At 35.5% G+C, this 26,502-nt stretch overlaps 6 protein-coding genes across 9 annotated transcripts; 3 read left to right on the top strand and 3 right to left on the bottom strand.

Moving 5' to 3' along the window:
- Positions 1-4,390, bottom strand: LOC105956962 (importin subunit alpha). Its single transcript, XM_088816146.1, has 11 exons — positions 3,710-4,390; positions 3,209-3,305; positions 3,006-3,097; positions 2,782-2,913; positions 2,330-2,515; positions 2,071-2,234; positions 1,855-1,933; positions 1,385-1,513; positions 1,027-1,154; positions 561-935; positions 1-454 (listed from the first exon to the last, which is right to left on the bottom strand). Exons 1-10 carry the CDS (start codon positions 3,917-3,919, stop codon positions 563-565), a joined length of 1,590 nt encoding a protein of 529 aa, XP_088672272.1. The 5' UTR covers positions 3,920-4,390; the 3' UTR covers positions 1-454; positions 561-562.
- Positions 4,391-5,653: 1,263 nt separating this feature from the next.
- Positions 5,654-8,412, top strand: LOC105954858 (uncharacterized). Its single transcript, XM_012978544.2, has 9 exons — positions 5,654-6,064; positions 6,183-6,313; positions 6,431-6,516; positions 6,666-6,760; positions 6,959-7,055; positions 7,330-7,444; positions 7,572-7,726; positions 7,830-7,955; positions 8,045-8,412. Exons 1-9 carry the CDS (start codon positions 5,883-5,885, stop codon positions 8,258-8,260), a joined length of 1,203 nt encoding a protein of 400 aa, XP_012833998.2. The 5' UTR covers positions 5,654-5,882; the 3' UTR covers positions 8,261-8,412.
- Positions 8,413-8,608: 196 nt separating this feature from the next.
- LOC105954867 (uncharacterized) lies at positions 8,609-13,567 on the top strand. The gene is made up of 13 exons (XM_012978552.2): positions 8,609-8,865; positions 9,001-9,138; positions 9,395-9,476; positions 9,626-9,702; positions 10,112-10,218; positions 10,354-10,483; positions 10,610-10,726; positions 10,823-10,914; positions 11,044-11,110; positions 11,206-11,284; positions 11,406-11,497; positions 11,578-11,721; positions 11,950-13,567. The coding sequence occupies exons 1-13, from the start codon at positions 8,671-8,673 to the stop codon at positions 12,088-12,090; spliced, it is 1,461 nt and encodes a 486-aa protein (XP_012834006.2). The 5' UTR covers positions 8,609-8,670; the 3' UTR covers positions 12,091-13,567.
- Positions 13,568-14,037: 470 nt separating this feature from the next.
- On the bottom strand, positions 14,038-15,176 carry LOC105958023 (uncharacterized). Its single transcript, XM_012982024.2, has one exon. It carries the CDS (start codon positions 15,006-15,008, stop codon positions 14,253-14,255), a length of 756 nt encoding a protein of 251 aa, XP_012837478.2. The 5' UTR covers positions 15,009-15,176; the 3' UTR covers positions 14,038-14,252.
- A 3,133-nt stretch (positions 15,177-18,309) lies between these two features.
- LOC105954888 (uncharacterized) lies at positions 18,310-19,030 on the top strand. Its single transcript, XM_012978574.2, has one exon. The coding sequence runs from the start codon at positions 18,429-18,431 to the stop codon at positions 18,918-18,920; it is 492 nt and encodes a 163-aa protein (XP_012834028.2). The 5' UTR covers positions 18,310-18,428; the 3' UTR covers positions 18,921-19,030.
- Positions 19,031-19,197: 167 nt separating this feature from the next.
- On the bottom strand, positions 19,198-25,390 carry LOC105954878 (CTP synthase family protein). 4 transcript variants are annotated; one of them, XM_012978564.2, is made up of 23 exons: positions 24,983-25,390; positions 24,386-24,465; positions 23,871-23,957; positions 23,738-23,788; positions 23,533-23,650; positions 23,363-23,419; positions 22,912-22,976; positions 22,713-22,796; positions 22,377-22,427; positions 22,217-22,279; positions 22,074-22,120; positions 21,769-21,838; positions 21,625-21,687; positions 21,161-21,250; positions 21,028-21,066; positions 20,713-20,862; positions 20,553-20,630; positions 20,377-20,462; positions 20,189-20,237; positions 20,019-20,099; positions 19,790-19,883; positions 19,604-19,701; positions 19,198-19,484 (listed from the first exon to the last, which is right to left on the bottom strand). In XM_012978564.2, exons 1-22 carry the CDS (start codon positions 25,179-25,181, stop codon positions 19,634-19,636), a joined length of 1,770 nt encoding a protein of 589 aa, XP_012834018.1. In that variant the 5' UTR covers positions 25,182-25,390; the 3' UTR covers positions 19,198-19,484; positions 19,604-19,633. The 4 variants fall into 4 exon arrangements, with proteins under 4 accessions (XP_012834018.1, XP_088672270.1, XP_088672268.1 ...); XM_088816144.1 differs by having other exon boundaries at positions 19,198-19,475; positions 24,983-25,310; XM_088816142.1 differs by having other exon boundaries at positions 21,625-21,838; positions 24,983-25,310.
- Between the last annotated feature and the right edge of the window lie 1,112 nt (positions 25,391-26,502).

Below are 26,502 nucleotides of genomic sequence, written 5' to 3'. Positions count from 1 at the left end.
TAATGTATGACTCCTTTTAATATATGACTTGAACAAAAATCTTGAAGAGATACATGTAATAATAATATATGACTCGTTTTAACTTTATTTACCCAGCAGCAGCATACATGCAAAATGCATTCCATGTAATAATTTACATAAAAAGACTTTATGATTCAAAATAACTAATAGGACAGACCCCAAAATAAGATGAATAAAAGAAGAAGACTCTAGTTTTCAAGTTGTTTGATTTGCATCCCAAAAAATTTGCAATAACTGGCTGATAACACAACACGACACGACACGACTCGATTAATTCCTCCACCCACCTCAGAGGGACCAAACAAAAGATGGACTTATCTCTTCATACACCCGACTCACATTTGAACCTTCCATGGCAAAACCTTAGAGACCGACAACAACTCAACCCACAGCCAGATCCATAGTAAATTCGTTCACACAATATAACAACTTCCTGTAATTTTCAACAATGCTGGGCGTTAATGTTCACATGAAAGAAATATTGATTTAAAACAATAGAACAAGCTTGTGTGATGATGAATTGACGAAATATGCTTTACCTTCACCCGAATTTGAACCCGCCAGGTGGAACTGGAAGGTCACTACCTCCGAAATTGAAACCAGATTGTGAAGCATCGCCTGATGCCAGCTCACCATCATCCTCTTCCAACCAGTAAGTTTCGAGAATCTTAACTGCCTTCTCGTAGATTTCGTTGTTGTCGTGACTCTGAAGATTTTCAATCTTCTCAAGACCTTCAGCATCGTCAATCATCTGGGCAAAGACATTGACATCGCCAGTGTTACCTTGGCTCTTGTCAGCTTCTCCCACCTTGAGAATGTTCTCAAGACCTTCCAAGCTGACTGTGACAATTCTCGGATCAGGACAAACCAGAAGATCACACAGTGGCTTTATACATCCCTCACGAACCAAAAACCTGCAACAAAATAACTCGGATTGATTTACGAAAACTACATTATGCGCTAAAATGATAAGGAAATTGGTGGGATGAGGAAGATATATTGTACTTGATTTGGTCATTAGTTCCACCAGAAGTGGCATTTGAAAGTGCCCATGCAGCCTCTTTCTTAATCTCAAATTCAGCAGTTTGAAGCAGAGCCACAAGGGGGGCAATTATACCAGCCTCAATAACAGCCTGCACACTCAATCGACAAGCCTCGTCAATTTTATATCTATTAACATTCACGTAACAAGATGGCAGCTTAGAAAATTAGCTTTCAAATACAACACGATAAACTAGATACTTCTTGATATCCCCTTCCACAAAATGAAAGGAAGTAATGTTGCTTTCTTCATCCCTTATATAATTCATCAATCAATTTGTGTGGATTTTTAAATAAAATGATTCATTTGTATTTTGCCCACCTGGATCTGATCTCTATTTCCTGCCGTGATGTTTGAAATAGTCCAACAAGCTTCCTTTTTTATGCTTTTCTTATAATTTTGTGTCAACAAGTTATGCAGGCAAGGAAGAGCCCTGTGCTCAATGATAACCTGAACACGAGTGTAAAGTTAGAAGAATTTCTGCAGTTAACGGAAACATAAGAAAGAGAATGAAATTAATATCCATATACTGGATAGCGGTGGTAATACACTTCTAATGATATGCTAGTTAAGTAGTTTTAACTTTCCAAAATAACACTAGGGAGTAGGGATTAAGAAATAAAATAAATTAAGATCCATAGTAAATAGCCACGAAATATTAATTAATTTGATATTCGAATATCATTGTAAACCTAATATTAATCACATGATATCCTCTTCCAAAAAATAAAGTGAAATGTATGCGATGCATAGTAAATACAGTTATGAAAGTACGAGATTCAAACAAATACCTGAGTCTGAGTATCATCACCAGTCACAATATTACCAACAGTACGGAGGGCAGGAATCAAAACAGATGGAGAGGGATGTCTGTCAAATTAAAAAAACAAAAACAAAATACAGAATGAGAAATCACCATTAACATTTACAAACCCTAATGGGGATTCAAAATATTCAACAATTAATAAAGATGAAAATTAGGAACACTATCGCATACTGTCACTTACAGTAAAAGCTCAACCAGACGAGGACACACACCAGCCTCAATCACAGTTTGGATTTTATCATTAATACCATCAGATAGGTATGAAAGTGCCCAGCAAGCATCTGTTAGGACTTCTTCGTCATTTGTATGTATAAGATGAGCAAGAGCAGGAAGGGCTGGTTTGACCTGCACAAGATTTTTCACATTATAGGTTCTCGTTATTGATGGAATTGTCGTGATGAAATGATCTCAACAAACGGTAAAATAATTGAAGGACAAACCAGCTCAAATTGGGGTTGAGGCTTTCCCCGACAGAAATTAGATAGAGTCCACGTTGCATTGCGTAACATGGATAGTTTTGCTTGATCATTAAATTGTGCTAGTAATGGCATTAAAGCTCCGTAACCAAGGACAAGATCACGACATTTCGGTGAGTCACCGGCAACGTTTCCCAAGGCCCAAACTGCCTACGCAACATTCCAAAAAAAATAAGAAGAATCCAAATAACAAAACAAAAAGTTGGTATTTGTCGGTGTTAGAATCTGAGCCGACATTATAGCAAAATATTGCATGGCATATTTATTTTGCAAAACACACCTGCTCACGTAACAACATTCTAAATAAATCAGAATAATCCAAATAAACAATTGCAAAGTTGGAGGTTCTTCGTATTAGAAACAGAGTAGGCATTATAACAAAACAGTGCATGACATAGTTATTTTGCAAAACACACCTGCTCACGAACATCATCACTTGGAGAACTAAGAAGTCTTGCGAAAATTGGAACAGCACCATGATCTATCACAACCTTGGTGTTGTCAGATGTTCCGGAAGCAATGTTTGTAAGAGCCCAAGCTGCCTCAAACTAGAATATGGAGAATCATTACATGGCCAGAAATTACAGCAAGCAATCATATTATAACAAAACAAAACCAATAATTAGCAGTTAATTTTTACCTGAAGCTGTGGATAATCATCTCTTGCAAGAAATTCAACAAAGCGAGGAATAACTCCAGACTGTATCACTTCCTCGATTGGCGGATTTCGCTCTGTTGGACATGATAACCATAAGAAACTGAACGACTTAAAAAGAAACAAGAGTAACGATAACGAAATCCAATCAGGTAAATCGGAAAACCAAATATTAATTATTCACCTACCTATTGAAAGAAGTTTACGGAACTGAGTTGTGGCCTCAAGTTGTAGGGCAGCGTCAGCCGACCAAACCCCAGCAATCATCGCTGGGAGACTTTCTAACTGATAAAATAAACAATATGCAACCAACATTAGAAACACAAGCTAAATACAATCTGCATGCAACTAGGGTAAGGCTATAGATTCTTCTTTCAGGCGAAGTTTATAGCAGGAGAGAGATACAATTCGTGATAGCAAGATGGGGATTTCGTCACAATCATAAATCAGACTTAATATTTAATCCCAATAATATCACAAATTGATAATTGAGTGCTGATCGCACAGTAAATTAACAATCAAACAATAAAGCATTCAATGAAATCCGATCAGATCCAAAACCCTATGGCTTAATTGAACAAAACACATAAAAGCGAACAAAAGAACAATCTGATGAAAATTAACCCAAAAAAATCCGGAAATAATAGCTCAAAAACAACAGAAGAGAACAATCTTCTAATAGTTGTTACCTTCTTATCAACCTGTGTAACGTTAACAGCAGGCTGAAATTGCTGGGATTGAAGCCCCTCACGGCGCTTCTTCAGCAAATTCTCCTCCCTTTTATTCTTCCGGATCTCAACCATATTATCCTCCCTGCGACGCCTCCCCTCCTCCGCATCAACCGCCACTTTGTACCGGCTCCGGCGGACCTCCGTCCTCGCACTCGGCCTCAAAGACATCGTCGCCCAAATTCCGTTGATCGGAAACCAAAAATGAACAACGAGATGAAGAACAACTGAAACTAAAAAATAAAAACTCGATAATACGTAATAATCGCCTGTTTCCTCTCTGTCAGATGATAATGGAGTATGGAAGAATATTTTGGGATACGGACGAAACCTTCAGAATTCGGAGATTTTTTTTTTCGCTGGAGAGAGAATTTTTTTTAATTTATTTTTCCCTTTTTATTTTTCTTTTGGGGATTAATAATTCTAGTGAGAGAGAAAATTGAAATAATAGAAGACTGAGCCGATGATCATTATAGCGGTTCCAACCACCGCTGTGATTCGTAAATGGGCTCGGTTCTCTGTTAATTTACCGTTGTGCCATTGAATTTTGAATTTCGAATGGGAATAAAATGTTATTTTCGGGGAGCGCGGATCGCCTGCTTCGCAGGATTAGGGTTAAGTTCAGATAGTGGCCGTTGCAGTAGGAGAATAATTGGTGTCACCGACTTTGTTGACGGCTCAAGTTTGCTTTCAATGTGGGCCTCTCTATCAGCTGATAATTTTAGAAGGTTTATGGGCTGGATCGTATGGCCCAATCATTTTAGATTTCAATACTTTCCTAGAGTGGAAAAGGGAACTTATCAATTATAGAAATCGAACATATCGTATCGTAATTAATATTTTTTAATTTTTTTAAACATATAAATTGAAGAAAAAAATTTAATATTTCAATTTTGTTTCAAATAAAATGAAAATCGTAAATTGAATGGAAGAAACTTTTGATGAAATCTATTTTTTTTGACTTGGATTGACATAAATGAAAATTCTATTTTTCTCCACCTAAAATAGATGATAAAATTAATATTGTAAGTGTAATTTTGGGGTGGAAAAAACAGAATTTTCATAAATTAAAAACCGAATATAAAAGGATGAATTTGCAAATTTCTCAAAAATGGAAAATTTTGTATTGAAATTCAAATACTCATTATAATTTTTCCCACTGGACATGAGTATACGACAAATATGGTCTTTTGGAAAATTTTAAAAATAAATAATTCGGAGACACTGTCACCGAACCTCCTTATATTAATAATCAACCTTTTATATAAACTCCGGCTTCTATTTGTGGTGTGTGGATATATTAGCACGTGATTGATAATTTACTAAGAGCAACTCCAATGGAGCATTAAACATTCATTTGATACTTGATATAATACTTTGATACTTCTAGAAAAAAAATTCACTCCAACCACAAATATCAAGTAGAGTATCAAATTTTAAATATATGAGTAATTGTATTATTAAATGCCACGTGTCAAATAGTGATAGGTTAATGGAGTGGTTACATTTTTAATACCTCATTTTCCAGGGAGTATTTTTGCACCTCGGGGTGGTTGAATATCAAAATAGTTCTCACTTTAATGCCTCCATTGGAGGAGAATTTTTTAATTTTGGAACATCAAAGTGGTAGTTTTTTAGTTTGATACCCCATTTAGTTCCTCCATTGGAGTTGCTCTAATAATACAAATTATAAAGTTTAAGAGTGTTCAAAAGTTACTAATTATCATACCTTTGGATTATGATAATCGATGATGGTTAACGATTCCTTAAAGATGGCCTTAAACATTATTTTCCAGTAGTAAAAATATTTTATGATAAAAATAAAATTTATCGGATAACCACGGGATAAGGTTTTTGAGATACTATATTTGGTGAAATATATTTGTAATTTCTATTATTGATATTATACAGAATCACACAAACATTATTTTTTTAAAAATATAAAAGTATGTAAAATATCTAATATATATGCTCTATAAAAATAATTCGGACATATAACAAATCAATGGAGCCCAGCCCACAAGTAATCCATTCGATGTAACTGGGCTCATCGTATTATCCTGAGCCGCATCTCAGGCCCAAAAATCTCCATCAGAAAGAAGATAAGGCAGCAGCAGAAAAAATAACGTCAAAAATGGAGGAAAAACTATCGTCTGTAGCCAAGACACTAACACCTTCCCCCATCCAACAATTATCCTACCTCGCTCAAAGATGTAACGCCGTCAACCTCGCCGAGGGCTTTCCCGATTTTCCGGCGCCCGCCCATATAAAAAATGCCGCCGTCTCCGCCATCAATTCCGACTTCAATCAGTACAGGTTTGCTGCAATTAAGAAAAAAACTTGTAAATTAATCATGTTATTGTTCAAAATATTCTGCATATTAACAGTGCTGAGTTTTTTTTTTTTTTTTTTAATTTGTTCAAAAAAATTGTAGACACGTGCAAGGAATTTGCGAACACGTGGCATGTAAGATGAAGGAAATGCATGGAATTGCAGTTGATCCGCTTACAGATATCGTCATTTGCTGCGGCCAGTCCGAGGCGTTTGCTGCAACGATTTTCGCAAGTAAACTTGTTATTTGTTAATTTATAGTCCAGTTTTTCTCCAGGAATTGTCAATTTTAGGTTTTCATCGATTTTATTTGATAATTTCTAATCCATTTTTTGTTATGTTTTCGTTCAGTAATTAATCAAGGGGATGAGGTTATACTTTTCGATCCATCATACGAAACATACGACACTTGTATCAGGCTTGCTGGAGGAGTTCCTGTAAGTTGATCTAATTGCAGCAATTAATAGTTGCTGTTTTTTTTTTTCTTAGATTAAATTTGTTATGTTTCCAAAAAAAATACAAATCAGTTCATTTGATGTGAGGATTATATGAGAATTTTCTCATTGGTATTGGAAAAAAATGGCAGGTATATGTAGGACTTGATCCACCACATTGGACACTGAATTCGGATAAACTGGAGAAGTCATTTACTAACAAGACAAAAGCATTAGTGTTGAACAGGTGCGGTTTCTAATTTTCAAAATTTCCCGAGCCGATTATGTGCGTTTCAGGCGAAAAATTTCGTAACTAATGGAAGTTCTAGTTTAATGCATAAGTTTAATTTTGTCGATGTGTGCAAATCTTGATGGCACAAAGTAACAATAATGATATATAACTAAGTATATCGATTTAGAACTCTAATAATTCAAAATGGCACAGTCCTCACAATCCAACTGGAAAAATCTTCACCATGGATGAGCTTGAAATCATCGCTGGAGCTTGCCGGAGAAGGGATTTACTTGCTGTAACAGATGAAGTATGATATACAGTACTAAATTCTTCGGCTTATATGTACGATCAATATTTTTTCTGGAAAAACTTTGTTGAATTTCATAGTTTAGAAATTTAGATTAATGAACCGACTTCGTGATTTGGTATGTCCCCCACTATTCTGCTAGCAGAGTTCTTAAAAGGTCCAGGAGTTCAAAATTTTGATTAATGAGCCGACTTGTTATTTGGTATATTTCCCTGTAGTAGAAACGTTGCGTCGTACATAATTTCATTTTTATCACTTTTGATTATTTCGACAGGTATACGAACATATAACGTTTGACAATGAAAGACATGTATCACTTGCTTCACTACCTGAAATGCAATCGCGAACAGTCATTACATCTTCCTTGTCAAAAACTTTCAGTGTTACAGGTAAATATCTGACCTAAAGTTCACTCAAAACCTTCTTTTCGTACTCACGTGTTAATGCAAAAACGAGCTGTAACGATTTGGATCAATAAAGTATTAAGTATTAACTAACTCGTAATGCATTTTATAGGGTGGAGAGTTGGGTGGGCAATTGCCCCCACTTGCATCGCCTCTGCAATCAGAAACATTCATATCAAGATTACAGATTCTGCCCCAGCACCTTTTCAAGAAGCAGCTTTGTCTGCATTGACAAGTTCCCCTGCTTACTTCGATTCATTGAGAAGAGTAATACTTGCATGGATCTTGTGATGTAATTTAATTTATTATTCACGCTCGATTTTGAAATCATCGAATAATTCCGAAAATAACAAATGCTTTATATTCTCAGGATTATGAATCGAAAAGAGATTGCATTTTCGACTTGCTAGTCAAGGTTGGATTTAAGATGCAATTTAAGCCGCAGGGTTCGTTTTTCGTATTCGCAGAGCTGCCTGAAAGCTGGCCTCTTTCTGATGTGAGTTGCTTTTTTCAATTTCATGATTATATAACAATGTTTTCGAATATTGTGTTAATATGTAACTAACTTTATATTTCATTTTGCAGGTAGAATTTGTGGAGGAATTAATTAAGCAAGCAGGGGTAGTGGCGGTACCAGGTTGTGGGTTTTTTCATGACAATTCATCTGCAAATTTCGAATCTCAGCGATTTATAAGATTCGCGTTTTGCAAGAGCGACGATACACTAGCCATTGCTTCGGCGAAGATTAGTGAACTCGTGGATGCTACTGGCAATCTCAAGCTATTTAAAATGAATCAATAAACTTTTATTCTAGTATAAGATATATGCTTGAATTGAAATTTCGATTTTGTCTTGCAGAAATTGGAGTTTAACTTAATCTTTTTAATTTAGTATTGCCAAATCTACTGTCAGGAAAAAAATTGATTATTCATTCAAGAAATTAAATAACAAAATAGGAATTATAGTATAGTAGTTAAGTAATTTTAATTGTTTATCCATTTAAGAAAATATGAAAATTTATTAAGTAGCGTTTTATTTCATAACTAAAATATTTTATAAAGTGAAATACAAAATTAACGCAAGTGAAAAATAAAAATTCACATGAAATTGGTATAATAGTCCCAGTCATGAGTCGAGTCAACTCAATGCGATGAAATTGCAATATAAAGTAATAATTTAAATTTTGATGTTGGAGAAAGTACGGCATAACGATGGCTTCAATAACGGTGATGACGGTCCCTGACGGCGATCGCACGCCACTTCTTCACGACTATCAGCCGGAATATTCCGGAGGAGGTAGGGAATATTCTTCTTCGCAGTCATCGGAGGAGCCTCCACCGAAGAATTCAAATGGTGCTAAAGAACGCCTTGTATCGCTTGACGTTTTCCGAGGCCTCACCGTTTCGGTACTACTTTTACAGAAATGATTCACAATCGCGTTCCATAGAATTTGAATTTCAGATGCTGTTTTGAAAATTTTTAGTTGTAATTTTGTAGAATTTTGAACTACTAATTTCTAATTTAGCAGCATCTTTTGATAGTTGATGATACTTGTTGATGATGCCGGAAAAGCATTTCCGTCCATAAACCACGCGCCGTGGTTTGGAGTCACGCTCGCGGATTTTGTTATGCCGTTTTTCCTCTTTGGAGTAGGTGTTTCAATCAGCCTCGTGTTCAAGGTAATCAAGCACCACTAAAAACAACTATGAATTGATATTCAATCATTTACGCTGTGTTTGATAGCTAGGAATTGAAGCGTTTATGATTGGATTTATAGTTATTTCCTTTCAGATTTTAAATGTATGTTTTACCCGATTTGTTCGATCAGCTCAAATCTAAATTCGACTTAAGAAGTGGATTCAGTCATACATTTCATTACATATTTACTCCAGTTGAAGTAGTAGTAACGAACGAGGCTTTGGTTTTGTGATGCAGAAAGTAGTAAACAGATTAGCGGCCACGAAGAAAGTATTATTCAGATCCACGAAGCTCTTTCTGTTGGGAGTGATTCTTCAAGGTAGACGAATATTGAGTTTTTTGTTCAGATATCAAATTCCGGATAATGAACCAAAGGAAATGAGGACCTTTGATTGCTTCGTTATGCATTAAGTTTCTCCATATGTAGGGCATATTTATGTTCGTAACTTCGTATACATGTGTGCTTAGGTGGGTATTTTCATGGACGTGACAATTTGACGTACGGGATTGATGTGGAAAAAATACGTGTGATGGGTGTGCTGCAGGTATTTTGACACACCTTTAGCTATCTGGTTTGTCGTGGCAGTGTGCAATTTAAGTTTAATGATATAAACCACGTATTAATTTTCTAATTTTTTTTTTTTCTAATATTCCTCTTTATTACATATACTTGTCAATATAGATGAGATGAATTGTTGGTTTGGTCCTCGTTTGTTTTTTCATGATCGTGTGGGATAAGTTCATGCCCCTGCAACGCAAAATGATTTTTCATTGGGCCTCAATGCAGGGCAAAGTACTCTGTAATAAATGCCACTTTCTTCAATTTACTTGGAAATTAATTGAAACATAATATGTGATCTTTTCTTGCTCTATTGTTCATATATTTCTTCTTTTGCAGATAAAGAGTTCACCGATTCTTAGAACTTACACCCCGTTTAACCTTTTGTTTTGCAGAGAATTGCAATTGGATATCTGCTGGCTTCCGCTTTGGAGATTTGGCTTGTTAATAACACTGCCGTTAATTCAGCAGTAGCATTTGTTAAGAGATACTCCTTCCAGATGTGAGTAGAAACCCCCGCTGGCATCTTTTTACTCCATAGAAAGTGCTTGAAATTTGAATGATAGTAGGTCCAATTTAGTTCTTTGTAAATTCCTGCATTCATATTTGGGCTTATCTGCTAATCTGTTGTGCGCAGTGGGGCTGGAATTTTAGTCGGTGTATTGTACATGGTTTTGCTGTCTGGACTGCATGTTCCAAACTGGGCCTTTGAAATCTCAAGTCTCAGTACGATCCTACCAACGTCACTTGGAGCTAATAGTCAAACTGTGAGTCAAAGTCAAAGTATAGATCCTTCTAGGACAATTTATTTGGCAATAATTTCGTTTGATCTGTTTTAAGTTTTAACACATCAAAGACGTGATTTACTTTTAATAGCATAATTCTGTTTATAGGTTCACTGTGGATTGAGGGGCAGCCTCGAACCTCCTTGCAATGCAGTTGGCTTGATCGATCGGATTCTTCTTGGGGAAAAGCATCTCTATCAACGCCCTGTATATAGAAGAACGAAGGTTTGCTTATATTGTATTCTTTTTTTCGATCTTGTTTTCTTATATTGTGTTCACACTCCATTTGATTTTTGTCCACATATACCCTGTTCTATACAGGAATGCAGTGTCAACTCTCCAGATTATGGTCCTTTACCACCAAATTCACCAGCATGGTGCTTGGCTCCATTTGATCCAGAGGGCATTTTAAGGTTAGGGATAAACTTCTTTTCTTTGTTCATCTTTTAAGGCCTCGTTTGGCAAAGCAAGATAGGATTAGCCAAAATAAGATTAAATAATCTAATGGAACCCAATTGTATTAATGGACCATGAGTTTACAGCTCTTTGATGGCTGCCATTACATGTTTTGTCGGGCTGCATTATGGACACATTCTTGTGCATTGCAAGGTAATATTCATTTTAATTTTCTTGCACAGTCCCTTGAATTGCCTCCTCGTATGTTAAGATTCGTCATCATCTTACACTCCAATATTTTACTGTAGGGTCACATGCAGAGGATATTTTTTTGGCTCGTGTCATCCCTCCCACTTCTGATCTTGGGTTATCTTCTAAATATTCTAGGTACTTCATATTTTTCAGACACTCTCTTTGGTTTTCTTTCTTTTATTTATTTATTTATTATTTTAACTTCCACTAACAGGGTTTATAATTCTAATTGCTATGTATCTTTTATTATTTTCAGGCGTTCCTTATTCTAAACCGCTGTACACATTAAGTTACATGTTCATCACAGCAGGAGCCTCTGGTGTACTTATGACCATTATCTATTTTATTGTGAGTTTATTCTGCGATTATTAGTCCGTTTTACTAATTGTTAATATTCCATTTTACATTTAAAATATACAAAAATACAGGTTGATGTCAAATGCATTAGAAAGCCAAGTGTAATATTTCAGTGGATGGGAATGAATGCACTTATTGTCTATGCTCTAGCTGCTTGTGATATATTTCCAGCTATTGTGCAAGGTTTCTACTGGCGTTCACAGGAAAACAACCTGGTGATTTTCTTAAAAAAACTCTATCATGTTTTTGTTTTTTCTCGTGCTCTATTACTATTGAACCGTGATCATTTAAGAGATTAATTTGCATTTTTTTCTCATAAATATGCATATACATATGAAATTCGGTCCTCGTTAATTTAATCCAACGATCTATTGATTTTTAACGTTTTCTCTCGTAAAATTTGATGTGCGTACTGTGAAATAAAAATATGCCATTGCTTGTAGGTTGACTTATCGGAGAGGCTATTGCAATCGATGTTCCATTCGGAGAAGTGGGGTACGTTAGCCTTCGTTGTGCTGGAGATCGTATTCTGGGGTGCTGTTGCAGGTTTTTTACACATGAAACGCATATATTTAAAACTTTAAGGTTGTCTACTTGTCCCCATATGTATATATATGTATATATATGTCGTGATGAAACCCATATTACCAGCTGTATTTATTTGCAAATAATCCATGTAAATATGAATAATATTATATATACATGTATGGTACTATGGTAGGATGTTAGGATGTAAAGCCCTCTATCAAGTGACAAAGGTTAAAAGTGTCAAAGTAAAAAAAGGTAATTAAAATAAAATAATAAGTTAATGAATTGAGTAATGATCGATATGATCGAGGCTGGCACGACATGATGAATAAAAACTTTTATGACAAAATATAGTAATAAAATAAATGGGGAGACCAAGAAAAGGTGAGAAAACAAAGGTGCCATCGAGTGCACAAACCATCACAGTAGAATCTACAGACCCAGTTTGTTTTTAAATAAAGAAAAGCCAGAATTACAGCTGTGCATGTTGGGACCCCCCCAATATACTTTCTCGATGCGATATTTCATAAATTGGATTGGTAATTTTGAATTAATTGAAAAATACAATACTTTTTATTTTTTTTAATTTTGTTACATGAAAAGAAAAAGTCTCAATTAGATTGAAATTGGCGAATTTTTATGGATTATGTCTTTGATGAAGTCCAGATTAGAAAGGTTTATCCAACATTGTAGATAAAGTAACACGCAATCAGTTAGATCTTTAACACATTGAATCATCTTACCCCAAAATTATAAATAAATAAAAAAGTAACTTAAAAAAAGGAATATTATTTATTTATTTGTGGTTGGACACATAACCCTAATAAGTCTCCGGCTCCTGGAATTGTAAAGAATAGTAATAATAGCACGTAGTTCTGCGTCCTCTTTTCTCTCTCTATCTCTCTTTTTTCTCTCTCTAGCTCTCGGTGGCATTGTTGTAATAACATGGAAGAGAGCGGCAGGCCGAGTTTTCGGTCTGGTGGCGGAGAAAGGAGGTTGGAAATTATAGTGAGCGGAAAAGGGCAGTATCACGGTGGCAACCAGATGTACACCACCAGTCATCCCCCCCGGACCCCCGATTCTCCACCGGTTCGTCCCGAATCCACACGGCAGAGCACGGCGGCGGCGAAACCGTGGGGATTTAGTGACCCGGAGATGAAGAGGAAGAAGAGAATAGCGAGGTATAAAGTGTACACGGTTGAAGGTAGGATGAAGACCTCAATCAGAAATGGGTTTCGCTGGATCAAGAATAAGTGCTCCGAAATCATCCATGGCTATTAATATATCTATATATATAGCTAGGAACCATTTCTTTCTTCTTTTTTTCCCTCTCTCTCTCTTCTTTTTTTCTCCTAATTTTTGTGCATGCCATTTAATATACATGTGTTTTTTTTCTTCTTTTTAATCAAGAAAAAAGTTGGAGATAGAGAAACAGGGCCTGCCTACTGATCTCTTATGAATTTAGGATCTGTCAAATCATGGAAAATTGAGTGAAGATGCAGTATTATTTTCATTTCTGTTTTCCTTTTTCAATTATATTTGCTATGATTTAATTCAGTGGAAATTAAGATAGTAATTTACTGGATTTGTTTATCATATAGATCAAATGGGTCAAAATTTAGATCTCGGACACTACTGGATAAATTGTACAAAGTATGTTTTGAGAATGTGTTTTTTTTATTTAATATTTGATTATTTTGTTTTAGTTGGATTTTCAATTTAATTTTGAATATATATGAAAAGCTTGGAAATAATTTGAAAAGACTTTTTAATGATGTCACGATTCATGAGCATGAAGAATGTCACCATAATCTGTCATAAACGTGCCAGCCATCATCTTTTTCTGAACATGCATTCAGCATTCTAGTTAATTTAAATAATTTAATGAAATTAATTAATTGATTATTACGCAGTTTCTTATATCCTTTAATTTCAATATAAACCATGGTGAATGTATGTTAGGCATTTCCCCATTGGTAAATCAATTAACTAACTTGCACTGTAAAATAAATTAAAATAAAATGCAACTTCATAAGCAAAGATAGAAACTATCCTTTTTAGTGTCATTTGCACCTCAAAGAACAGAAAAAAAGAAAAAGTAAAATTCAAAATCACAAAAAGCAAAAACTTCCTACGTCACAGTTCCAGATAATTAATTATATTAATTAGTAGGATAATCATGTTTATCAGATATATATATATTATAAATTAAAGTAAATTAAATTCCCCTGTAATAATGGTGGTGGTGAGATTTGGCAGTGTTTTGGAGTTGAATTTGTTTGTAAAATTGAGCGATGAATTCCTCGGCCTTTGCGTCAATCATTTCATCTCCTGTTATCGCGTCGAACACCTCATCTGGATCTTCTTCTTCTTCCTCTTCATCGTCGCTGCTGTTATACAGATCTCGAAGGCTCGCCGCCGATGCGTACTGGCTCATCGTGCCGCGTGACGATGATGATGATGATGAAGATGCCGCCGGAGACGCCGCCGATATTGTCTCCTCTCTGCTGATTTCTGCCGGATCCGGTGACGCCGACGCCGATTTATGCGCCGGAATTGTTTCTTCATCCTCAATTGCGCCTTTGTCAGCGACGGCCGACGCCTGCTTCTGCGGGGGGTTTGTTTCCTCATCTTCGGCGGCGGCGGGCGATGGCTGATGCGGCGGCGACGCAGGGGATTCCTGCAGGCCGCTCAAGGGGCGCATAGATCCAACTAGCTTCGCCCAACTGCCGTTTGAAGCCGTACTTTTCTGTTTGGATGCCGTTTTCTTCGCCGCCTTTTTCTCCCCCGGCCGTTTACGCAGCATTAGCAGCGCCGCCCGGAAAATGCCGAAGGCTCCGCTCTTTTTCTTCTTTCTCTCCGCGTTGACCAGCGGCGGCTTGCCATCATCGGCGGCGACGGATGTCTTGTCAGAGGCAACATGTGCATCCAATTCACCTACATTGACGTCATTTTCCGGCATGGATTCCGTCATTATTTTTCCAAAATTGTACGTATCTTTCTCTTTTCCGTTACACACAGTAAGTGTGTGTATTGCGTTTTTCTGCGGAAGCCTCTACCTGCAAATAGCAGGGTAGAGGTAGGGAGAGAAGCTTATGGGGCGAGGCTTTCAAACTCCCTTTTGCCCTCCATATTTATATATATACTAAGATATAAATATATGGCTACTGAATTTTATTTGTAAATTACCATATACCCCATGTAACCCCAACTTAATATGCCTCCAAAAGCGTACAATCAAGCTAAATGATACGAGGGGTAAAATAGTGAATGGCATAACTGTAATATCTGTAATCCTCTGAGGTTGGTTTTGGTAGAAGCAAAAAATTGAATGGTCCAAAGTAGTTTTCGCGGGAATTATAGGGTTAAAATATTGTGCACCAACAGTACATACGATTGGAAGTCCTTAATTCTCTATGTATGTATGTGTATTAGGTAGGGGTGTAAACGAGCCGAGCTCGAGCCGAGCTCACATTATTTCGTGAGCTCGAGCTCGAGCTCGCCAAGGCTCGAGCTCGAGCTCGAACTCGAGGAGCCTATAAGTCTTAGCTCGAGCTCGTATACGAAACGAGCCCGAGCCCGAGCTCGAGCTCGAGCTCGGCACAATAAAAAATTCATCCATCAAATTTATTTTTTCAATTAAAAAAGTAATATAATTCTTTTTTTATTTATTATTAATAATATCTATTATTATATATTATTAATATATATTAAAATATAGAGAAAAGGTAAAGCTCGCGAGCCTGCTCGCGAGCTGTCGAACAACTGAAATGAAGCTCGAGCTCGACTCATCGAAAAGCTCGGGCTCGTGAGCTCGAGCTCGAGCTCGATTTTTCGAGCTCGAGTACGAGCTTTTTTCGAGCAAGCTTCGGAAGCTCGCGAGCCGGCTCGTCTCATTTACACCCCTAGTATTAGGTATGAATTTATGCTTATAAAAATGGATTATTATTATTATGAATTATAATACAAAAAAAAAAAAAAAATTAGAGGAAAAGCAAAAACATAAACATGGGGAGTGTTAAGTTTTTGCCGATAATGTTCCTTGTAATAAGCGTGTTTATTGTATTATCGTCGGCATCATCGGATATAAAACGTGTTTGTGGAGACGAGGACAAATTGGCGTGCTGCTACGACAACCACATCGGAGAATGTAATCCAATACAAGATGACCCAAAGTGCAACCAATTGTGCTTAAATAGTGAGTGCTCTAAAGGTGGATATTGCAAAGTTTTCAAACACAAACCACCAAACCATTTTTGTCATTGCTATTGTTGAATTCCATCTCCATGTAATGTTTCACACCCCCATGAAATTTGGATAACACTATGTACTATATTCATGTCAAATATAATTTGACTCATGGAATATATATATATGTTGTGCCTTTTATTTTATGATTGAAGTTTATATATTTTACTTATTTTTTTATGTTAGTTGCATAATTACACTGAAATATAGTCTTTTGAGATTTCTCGACGTTTATAATTGGCCCGTCGTCATAAGATGGTTACGATTTATGACTAATGTTCGATAACTTATGCGCGTCATAAAAGTATTTATGTACATAATTACATCTAATTAATTAAGTATAATGGCCCATTTCTATATTAAAAGGGGATTGGGCCTTTAGTAGTTGGGCCATCCAAACTTGGTACTTACTTCCTTCCTTTTCTTGTTTTATTGGGCCTAGAAAATAAAATAAAAAATAAATATAAATTAAGATATTTTGGAAATCTTCCTTCGAAAATGAAAATTATAAATCAAAATCCAGCCGGTGGAGTCTGATTGGTAAATGAAGTATTATTAGCTGTTGTCAAATACATTGGCCTATTGTTCGTATAATCATAGCTAGGTTGTTAGATAAGTTGCCAACTTGCTGCTCCTTCACCCCTTTTTTCCCGGATTTTTTCTTTTATATATAATGAAATATATATATTTTTATTTTTATTTTTTATATGTTACCTGATGAATTTCACCTATTGGAAGTATATTATTATAATTTTAAAAATTATGGGCGAGAATTTGTTGAAATAAAGGTAGGACCAAACAAGGAATGGAAGTTGCTGACATAGTTTGCCAGTTCACTTCCACTGTTTTGGTTCCTTCGATCCTACACCCGGTGAAAAACACTGGGTGGGTCTTCTGCTGCCACGTGTCATTTGCTTTATTTTTCTAAAATTCCTAAAGGTAAACGCTAGCGGGGAATATATTATAAAATACAAAAAAGAGACACATGACAGCAGAAGACCCACCCGGTGTTTTTCACCGGGTGTAGGGTCGAACAAATCCACTGTTTTCATTGTATTCCCGGTGGCACCATGACCTCATATATATATATATATATATATATATATATATTCATTTAATTTTTTATTTTATTTTTATTTGTACAATATGCAGCAAAATCATTTATTGCTTCTCTTTTGTAATTAAATAAAAATAAATCATAATGTTTAAGAAACGTAGTCCTTAAATTCTTCCGTATTATTAACCAAAAGAACCATAATCTTGTATGGGAAGATTCCTTCAAAGTAAACGTTACATAATATTTAAAAGCGTGTTGTTTGGATTGGTGCACCACGCTTTCTGCTAAATTTCCTTTGACCCCGGCTGTCCTTTACATATATATATATATTCTATATTTTTTTTTAAATCACAACATTTGACAGTTGTTTATATTGAAAATTAAAAAATTAATCATGCATCTACAAACGTTTATTTGGTTGTTGCCAGTAGTGTCGTACTGCAGATTATGATTTTATAATTGTAATATAAATATATAATATTATTTGAAGTAAGAATTTTGCTTTAGAAAATCAGCAATGTTGAAAGAAAAAAATAATATGAGATTTATATAATAAATTTAATAAAATAAAATGTGAAAAAGAAAGAATATAAAAACATATATTAAGACGTTTACTTGTGCCAAGTCTTCATCAACCTACATTTCAGGGATTTTTCTTGCAAATATAAACTATAATGTGAAAGCTACGTCAAACCAAACCGTGCTTAGCTGGCCAAACAATTGCGGCCATTTCTCCCAATCATTTGCTCCATTTCTATATGTCCAAGAATGCCCTTGTTCAGTATGGCGGCATAAGTAATAATCTGAAATGAGACAGGGGCACCCTGGTAAAAACACAAAGTCCCGCGGACTGCCTAGTACACCGCCCCACAAACCAACATAAAGAAAAAAAACCCACAATTTATCTCCATACCGCGTAACGTTTAACAACTAACAAATTCCATTCTCTATATAAATACCCCCTCACATTTCCCACTTCTCATCAAAAGGCAAACATCCTTCTCTCAACCTACCATTTCCGACACTATTTATTCTCTCTCAAAAACATTAAAGAAAAAAGAAAAAAAAAAGAAAAAAAAGTTGATACACATGCAAGAAAAGCCAACAAAAATGTGGAAAAAGAGCTCAGTTAGAGGAGGTTGGAACATTCTGCGGTTATCGCTCCAATGGGCCAAAAAAGGAGGTATCTTCAAAAACAGGCACATCATCAATTTAAGAGTAATCACAAGAATAATAAAGAAGGTAACAGACTCGGACGACCACCACCGTGGGGCCCTCGTTTACGGTGACAGGGAGTTCTCGTTCGAGGACACTCCCGTAGTACACGTCAAAATGCACAGGCCTTGTTCTTCGTTGCGCTTCAAGATGCCGTGCATTGTAAAGCCGCAGGTGGATTTCGATTGTGATGAAGATTATTATGATGAAAACAGTCATGTGTGGTGTGAGGATAGTGATGATTTTGTTGAAGAGGAAGAGTATTACGATGAGGCGATTGACGTCAAGGCTGAGATGTTTATTGCTAAGTTTTACGAGCAAATGAAGCTGCAAAGGGATATTTCTTCGATTAAAAGAGTATATTAGTATTCAAATTGTATGTATCTATTGATCTATTTTTGTGCATTCCAACTCGTTTATTTCACGTTACGTCATTTTTGGTGGATGAAGAAGAAACACGGACTTTTTTCGGTTCATTTTGCACTTGATATTAGCTATAGAAGTTGAATTTGCAAAATGCATAATACTTTGGGGGGAAAAATATCTTATTATGGTCAAGTTGACTTGTGCTTCCCAGCGAAGCCTAACAAAATCTAAGGAAATATAAACATGAAGTATCAGCATAACTAGGTAGGAAATATAATTTAGTTCAAACAGAGTCTCTAGTGCTGCATGCACTTGCACTCACTGCAAAACTAGCCAAAGATCCATGACTAGTAATAGTAGTAGTATACTTACAATTTGCAATAAAAAATCTAAATTATTTAGGGTAAAGTCTCTCACACATGAAAGAAACATAAATTATTTCGGCCAAATCTCACGACGAAAACAAGTTTTGTTGGCCGAATCAAAACATATGCAGATCTTTCAAAAGCACCACAAAATTGATTCTTCGTCCCCATCGAGTTCCTTCCTGATTTCCTGCCATCCCTGAATACATTTCAGTAATATTATTGCTGGTTATTAAATTCCCAAACCTTGTAAGAATGAAATATAAGTACTGCTATTATAATTACAAGGAAATACTAATAGGGTCATTTGGCAACTACCGTTTTCGTCAACTGCGGTCTGCAGCGATCCTACAGTCTTCCATTTCGAGGGTTTTGGAGATACGGTTCTAATTTTCCAATTGCCGCCAAAATGAAACCTGAAAATTTAAATGCAATAATACAACATATGATGAAATTCCATTTAAGCACATTTTTACCGGCAGCCTAACTATCGAGAACCTTTACCTAAAAATAGAGGAGAGGGTCTCCCAGGGCGGGACTTATATTCTGGATGAAACTGAACTCCCACATAAAAAGGATGATCTTTGAGCTCCAAAATCTACAGATATAAGAGAGAGATTTGCAGATTGAATTTCTGATATGTCGGTTTAGTGAATATCATAATAAATCAACCACAAATTAGGACAGCTATAATTGTAAGAGAGTAATTGAAAGACATGCAGGTTAAGCCAACCTCCATTCGTTTTCCAGTTTCATCCTTCCCAACAAATTTCAAGCCAGATTCTTCCAAGATGCTAACCATGTCAGGGTTCACCTATAGCAATTGACACGAAATGAGATGTGTTTGCAAGTACGAAATATAAAGATAAGTAAATCCAATATTTTTTATTTATTAATGAAAACCTCATATCTGTGCCTATGCCGTTCATCCACATACTCCGAGTTGTGGTACCTATGGGAAAATAAGAAGCCTCAGCATATTTCATGTACGAAAAAAATTGCAAGCATAAAAGTTTGGCCCAGATAGTAGAGGTTTGGTAATCTTATAGAAACAAAATCATTTATTGCGAAAAAAGAGACAGTTCACTTACAGCTTAGCAGTTATACAATCTGGAGTCTGTACTAACGTTTTTCGACTACCAAGTCTCATTGTGCTTCCCATGTGCGTTTTTGAACCCTGAAGAAATGTGTTAAAGAACATGTCAGTGATCAAACGAGGTAAATACTTCTAAAAGTAATATATCTTCAAATGTGAGTGACAAACTACCTCTGGCATGAAAATCACAACGGGGTCGGGGGTGCGATCATCAAACTCAGTGCTGTTTGCCCTCTCTAAGCCCAAAACCTGTATATATATCAAGAAAAATGTATGTAGTCCACAATTGATCATAAGAAAAGGCTGTCTATTATAAAAAGACACATCTTACATTTCTCGCTATCTCGATCACAGATATTTGCATGCCCAAACATATCCCAAGATATGGGACTTTGTTCTCCCTGGCATATTTTGCTGCCAAGATCATTCCTTTCACACCCCGATCACCAAACCCACCAGGAACCAAGACACATGCAGCATTCTAAAAATATAGATTGGTTTGTTATCAGATAAACTTGCAACACGTACAAAGAAATACTTGAATAGAAAGTATAAAATCTCAAAACCAAGGGAGTTTGAGAAACTGGTCACCTTCATATTACAAAAGCAAAAAAGATAAGATAGAAAACCAGGATGGGATCATTACCCGAAGAGTCCTCCAAGCTGTAGCATGAGCTTCTGGTGTCTGGGAAAAAAGTATGAGTTGACTCTTAAGACACATATGGTTCTTAGATCAATAATGGGAAATATCACAATTAAGTAAAATATTGAGCATTTACAGATTTTGCACTCTCATCTTCAAGATCTGAAGCTGCAATCCAATCAATTGCTGGCTTCAAGGAACTAGCGATGCAAGCATGCAAAAGAGACTGCCAAACGAACAACAGTAAGTTTCTCATCAGAAAATAAATAAATTATTACGGAAGTTTAGTTTATGAATGGTGGTGAATGGTGATTCGTCAAATGTCAGGTATAACAAAAATATGTAATCAAAATAGGCAAAAATAAGATTTTTTTTATCGTTGTGCCAGGGGTGCTGTGTTTCAACAATTTTATTTTACATTGTAAAAGGATAGCCAAAGAGACAAAAGACGCCCAAGAAATATCACCATGGATAATTCTGCATGGATTATTTAGAGGAGTTTAAATCGAACTAAGCACACTTTTACCGCAAATTGATACAGATAAAGCAGTACATTATTGGTGGCTTCATAGAAAAAACATATAAAAAGTATTTTCTCACCTTCACAACAGATAGGTAAGAATCTGCCATCCCAACATACTTCCCCACCATTGCAATTCTTACCTGAAATACCAGCCATAAATTCTTACTTCTGAAATAAAAAAAGTAATGAGAGAAGCGTACAAGAAGTAGTTGGACACTAACAGAGTTTGTGAGGCTGTCAAAAATCTCAGCCCTTCCGGTCCATTCTTCTAAATTAGGAGTTTTGGCAACACTGAAACAGAACATTCACCAACATGTCATGAAAGCACTCATCCACATTTTTATCTTAGGAAGATTCATTTCAATTATTCTACAGATTAATTCATGTTTATGTATAAGTTTTGATGCGAGCATAAAAAACTTAGACCTTATTCAAGCTTGTATTAACATCATCATGTGACTTTTGAAGGATAACAGAGACGAGTAAAATGTTAGATGAGAAGCTAGAAGAGCAGAATACAACTTACCTGAATAACTCCAAGTGTCTTAGAATGGCATCGTGTGCATTTTGGTTCTGGAAAAAAGTATGAAATGGCAGATTAAAGAATAAAGATCTTCATAGAGTTTAGTATTGAGATTGCGTCCAAGTTTACGGACAAAGAATACACACCCGAAGCAGAAGAGGAATGTGCCAAATATTTGGAACATCATGGATATTAAGGATATTGCCAACCTAGGTGAATCAACATAGGTAGATAAGAATAGAAAAAGGACAGAAAAAGCAGCAAGTATTGTATGATGCAAAACAGGCATTGCAAATAACAACTTACAGGGACATGGCAAAACTGAGACAGTTTCTGCCTTGTACTTTCAAACAAAGGCTGCACAATAAAATAAATAAATAAATAAATAATGAAATCCTTCCACTCATAACACCAAGGCTGAAGCTCAAAGTTTTATTGTTTAAAACCTGAAAAGATTATTACAGAGAAGATATTTCTGGTCCATCAAAATGGAGCATCAACATAGGATGAAAAGGAAATAATATATGATCTGTTTTCTAATCAATTTAATCTTCAATTATTTATATATTTTCTCTAGTCAGTTTTTATCTGAATTATTTACATACTTTCCCTAAGAAAAGGTATTGCACGTGAATGATGTACCTCCGCTGAACGGCAAGCCAAAAAATGAGGAGTCAAGCCTAATGCTCTCAATTCCCGCACGCTATGCTGCGTGGGCTTAGTTTTCTGCAGAGACCGGCATGTATGAGACAGGAATTTGACATACACGTAATTTATATAAATGTTAATGCTGCGCAAATTATATAACTGCAAATTCAAAATAGGAGGGACGGAATATTACTTGCTCACCAACAACGCCAAGAACAGGTATAAGACTGACATGAATCAGACAGAAATTATTTTGTCCTGTACAAGGGAAAAAACCCAAAAGTGAAAAATGGTAAAGGGCAATGAATAGATTACAAGCTTCCCTAGACACATATTAGGTCAAGGGACAGAGACTCGTAATCCTTTCTGTTATCATTGGCAACAAATAACAACACGTAAATAAATTTATGGGCACTATATATAACCAATAATGCGATGAAAAAGCAGAAAAAATTAAATCTGGCAAAAAAACATAAATTAAAATATCTCCAGAAAGCAAAAAAATAAGGCTCAGACATTAGTCATTCCGAAGAACAGCACAACATAGTCAAGAAACCCAAGACGATAAAGCACTAAACAGAAAAGGATGAATCTCGGAAACATATACATCATGTTCTAAGATGCACATAGTGATGCAACTTTACCGACAGAGAAGAGTAGCTGCCGCAGAGCTTCAATGAACGGCATTGACTCAATATCCCCTGACATGGAAACAATTGGGACTCAATAATTGGGACTATTGAGCAGAAACAAATAAAGGTTCTAGATGTGTCAAAGGTCTTGATAGGAAGTTTTCCATCAGGCGAACTTTTACCTACGGTCCCTCCCAATTCTATAACGCAGACATCTGCGGGACCTTCTTTCCCATCCACAGGAATGATAGATACTGTCTCGATCCAATTCTTAATGGCATCAGTAATGTGAGGAACCACCTGGACTCAAACCAGAAATGAAAACCAAAGCACAACAATAAGTGTCATTTCCTAAAGACAAAATAAGAAATATAATTTTATCACAACCTGCACAGTCTTCCCAAGATAATCTCCTTGCCGTTCCTTTTCGAGCACAGACTAACAAAGGAACCACAAAGTAAGTGCCTTACAAAAAAATAGATTATAATTGTATGCACTAGGTATATAGAAACTGAAGTACCTGATATATCTTCCCTGTAGTGATATTGTTATCTCTAGTTAATTTCAAATCCAGAAAACGTTCATAGTTACCTAAATCCAGATCCACCTATTACAAAAAGTTGAAGAGTTTGAGATAATAAAAAAAGTTTGAAGTAGTAGCTCCGCAACACATAAATAAGCTCAAAAGAATCACTGAATATCTACACAAGAAAAACTCGTACAGTCCAGAGTTGTTTCTCAAATTTGCGACGTAGTTCCAATAACATATGTACATACATGCAGATTTCAAAAATAAGCAGAGAGCAATACTTCAATTTTAAGCAAAACAAAATAGCTATCATCGTGCATGTTGAGTATAAAGAGAGCTTGAAGTCAAAAGCACCATAGACTTAGATCCCGCTTAAAAATTACCACTTATATTTTGTCAATTTTAATGGGAGACAACAACTAGGTTAAATTTGTAATACGGCATAATACAAAATTGAAATGAATAAATTATTTCTGCATAAGAGGCAAAAAAAGAGAGAACAATACCTCTCCGCCATCATCAAGAACAAAAACCTCCCCATGCTCAAATGGAGACATTGTGCCAGCATCAATGTTCAAATAAGGATCTGGCAGAGTGAAAAGAATAGATGTATCAACAAAATATAATGTAAAATTTCAAATTCATCTTCATAAAACATAACAGAATAATATCCATAAGCTAAATTAATGCGAAATGTGTGATGCCAAAACCAATCCGCTCAATTCACAGTTCCGGATACAAGTAAATTAATCATAAAAAATAAAGCAAAGGAATATTATATGTGAACATGAACAAATCCAACAATCCACACAAATAAAAATTGAGGCAATCAACTAACTCCAAATTGAATAAAAACAAAACGAAAATTCTAAAATAATCATCAGTTTCGTGACTGTTTCATAAGTATCTGAATGTCTTACATAAAAAGAATGAAATAATTAATAAACAAATGCATCATGCAATTACGTTATCAGAAGCTTTTCTTTCGTCTTCCCCTAAACAAATGAAAAATTCTTCTAATGTTAATAAATCCTCCTAGGTCCAAATAAAGGCCAGGTAGAAAAAAAAGTAAGGATTCAAAAAAAAAAACACCACACACAGACCAATTTTAATGGAGGTGACGCGGAGGCCACAGGCTTTGAGCACAACGCCGATGCTGCTGGCGGTGACGCCTTTGCCGAGGCCGCTCACCACGCCGCCGGTAACCAAAACATATTTCATCTCGGCTTTTTTTTTGCAGTCAATTACTGAAGATTGGATTGTAATTCTGCCTAGGGTTTGAGAAATGTTGCTTCGTAGCATAAACTGAGGAATAATTGATTGTTCGAGGGGGTGTGTTTGTAGTTAAAAGCGGGAAGAGGCAATCGTTCCCTGACTTTAAAGGACTATCCTCTCTATATTAAACTGCGGTCGCACTCTCTGTTTCATATAGCCTAAAGCCCTAAACCTTTCTATATATATTTTTTTTTATAATTTTTTTCTATTTATTTTCCATAATTGTGAGGTACTTTGGGCCTTTCCTTTATTAGGCCCCTCTCAAATTAGTATTTACATTCAAAAAAAAAAAAGATTAGTATTTACATTTGACTTTGGGAAAGTAAAATAATTGATAAAATTCAAAATATATATATATATATATAAAATGTGATTTTTTCAATGTAAAATATTTAAACGAAAATAAATGAGATTGTGCTTTAAGTTAATTCCTCTAGATTTGAGATCAGCGTTGCGAAATTTCTTCTTTTAAAAATTTTAACATAAAATGACATAAGTTAAACAAATATTTATACAAAAACTTATAGAATAACATTAAATAAATAAACATAATAGTTATATTTGTATTATGAAGCTAGTCATGATTTATTATTGAAATTGTTACCAAATTTGAATTATTTTGCCGACATTTTCTAGTTCGAGTTGATCATACACGACCAATGCTTAACGGTAGTTTACAATTTGCAAGTTATTGGGCTAACTATTTGGACTGAAGGTTACAAAAATTAATGGGCCTGTGAAAGAGTATTCCAAATTGAAATACTACAATTAATATGCGCTGATGAACATTCTAATTCCGAAAGGATCAAAATTCCATTCAAACTTTATCATTGGGCTTATAATAAAAAACTGATTAAATAAATGAACCAAATTGAAATAAGAAAGATTTCACGTTATCAGGCCCAGAATACCAAATATTGGTACATAGTCCAGCTATTTTTTATCTGATAATAAAGAAATAATAATAATAGTAATTAAATAAATGATAGTGGAACTGTGGTTCAGTGGTTCTGTAACTAAAAACAATGGAGCGCGAGCATCAAGCTTGGGGAATTGTGACAAGAACCAGAAGTCACGTGCCGCCACGTCTTCATTATGATTTATTATGATGGTCGGCTCGGCTTGTAAATTCTCAGCTGTTCCACTGCGGCTTTCATGGACGAAATATTATTTTAATTTTGTTCGGTATGGAATCCAATTATAAATTATTTAGTATAGTCCCATAGTAAATTCATGCAAATCAATCTACAAATGAAAAGTAATCATTCATGTAAGTAATGGATTAATTGGATTAAATTGAATGAAACCATTAAATTTTGGTGTAAAAATCACACAATAAAACGAGTTA

The sequence above is a fragment of the Erythranthe guttata genome, chromosome 4 (assembly GCF_056151865.1).
Source record: "Erythranthe guttata isolate IM_541 chromosome 4, IM_541, whole genome shotgun sequence".
NCBI classification, from domain to species: Eukaryota; Viridiplantae; Streptophyta; class Magnoliopsida; order Lamiales; family Phrymaceae; genus Erythranthe; species Erythranthe guttata.
This window is presented reverse-complemented; position numbering and strand designations above follow the sequence as displayed.

Excerpts from the sequence above, each read along its gene's own strand:
- LOC105956962 (XM_088816146.1), bottom strand. The coding sequence starts at position 3,919 with ATGTCTTTGAGGCCGAGTGCGAGGACGGAGGTCCGCCGGAGCCGGTAC. Across the intron at positions 2,235-2,329 it reads CTCAACCCCAATTTGAGCTG|GTCAAACCAGCCCTTCCTGC; the intron begins GTTTGTCCTTCA and ends AATCTTGTGCAG. Across the intron at positions 936-1,026 it reads GGAACTAATGACCAAATCAA|GTTTTTGGTTCGTGAGGGAT; the intron begins GTACAATATATC and ends ATTTTGTTGCAG.
- LOC105958023 (XM_012982024.2), bottom strand. The coding sequence starts at position 15,008 with ATGACGGAATCCATGCCGGAAAATGACGTCAATGTAGGTGAATTGGAT.
- LOC105954867 (XM_012978552.2), top strand. The coding sequence starts at position 8,671 with ATGGCTTCAATAACGGTGATGACGGTCCCTGACGGCGATCGCACGCCA. Across the intron at positions 8,866-9,000 it reads TCCGAGGCCTCACCGTTTCG|TTGATGATACTTGTTGATGA; the intron begins GTACTACTTTTA and ends ATCTTTTGATAG. Across the intron at positions 11,111-11,205 it reads ACATTCTTGTGCATTGCAAG|GGTCACATGCAGAGGATATT; the intron begins GTAATATTCATT and ends ATTTTACTGTAG.
- LOC105954888 (XM_012978574.2), top strand. The coding sequence starts at position 18,429 with ATGCAAGAAAAGCCAACAAAAATGTGGAAAAAGAGCTCAGTTAGAGGA.
- LOC105954858 (XM_012978544.2), top strand. The coding sequence starts at position 5,883 with ATGGAGGAAAAACTATCGTCTGTAGCCAAGACACTAACACCTTCCCCC. Across the intron at positions 6,065-6,182 it reads TCCGACTTCAATCAGTACAG|ACACGTGCAAGGAATTTGCG; the intron begins GTTTGCTGCAAT and ends AAAAAATTGTAG. Across the intron at positions 6,314-6,430 it reads TGCTGCAACGATTTTCGCAA|TAATTAATCAAGGGGATGAG; the intron begins GTAAACTTGTTA and ends GTTTTCGTTCAG.
- LOC105954878 (XM_088816142.1), bottom strand. The coding sequence starts at position 25,181 with ATGCTACGAAGCAACATTTCTCAAACCCTAGGCAGAATTACAATCCAA. Across the intron at positions 23,789-23,870 it reads CTACAGGGAAGATATATCAG|TCTGTGCTCGAAAAGGAACG; the intron begins GTACTTCAGTTT and ends TTCCTTTGTTAG. Across the intron at positions 20,463-20,552 it reads TTGTGATTTTCATGCCAGAG|GGTTCAAAAACGCACATGGG; the intron begins GTAGTTTGTCAC and ends ACATTTCTTCAG.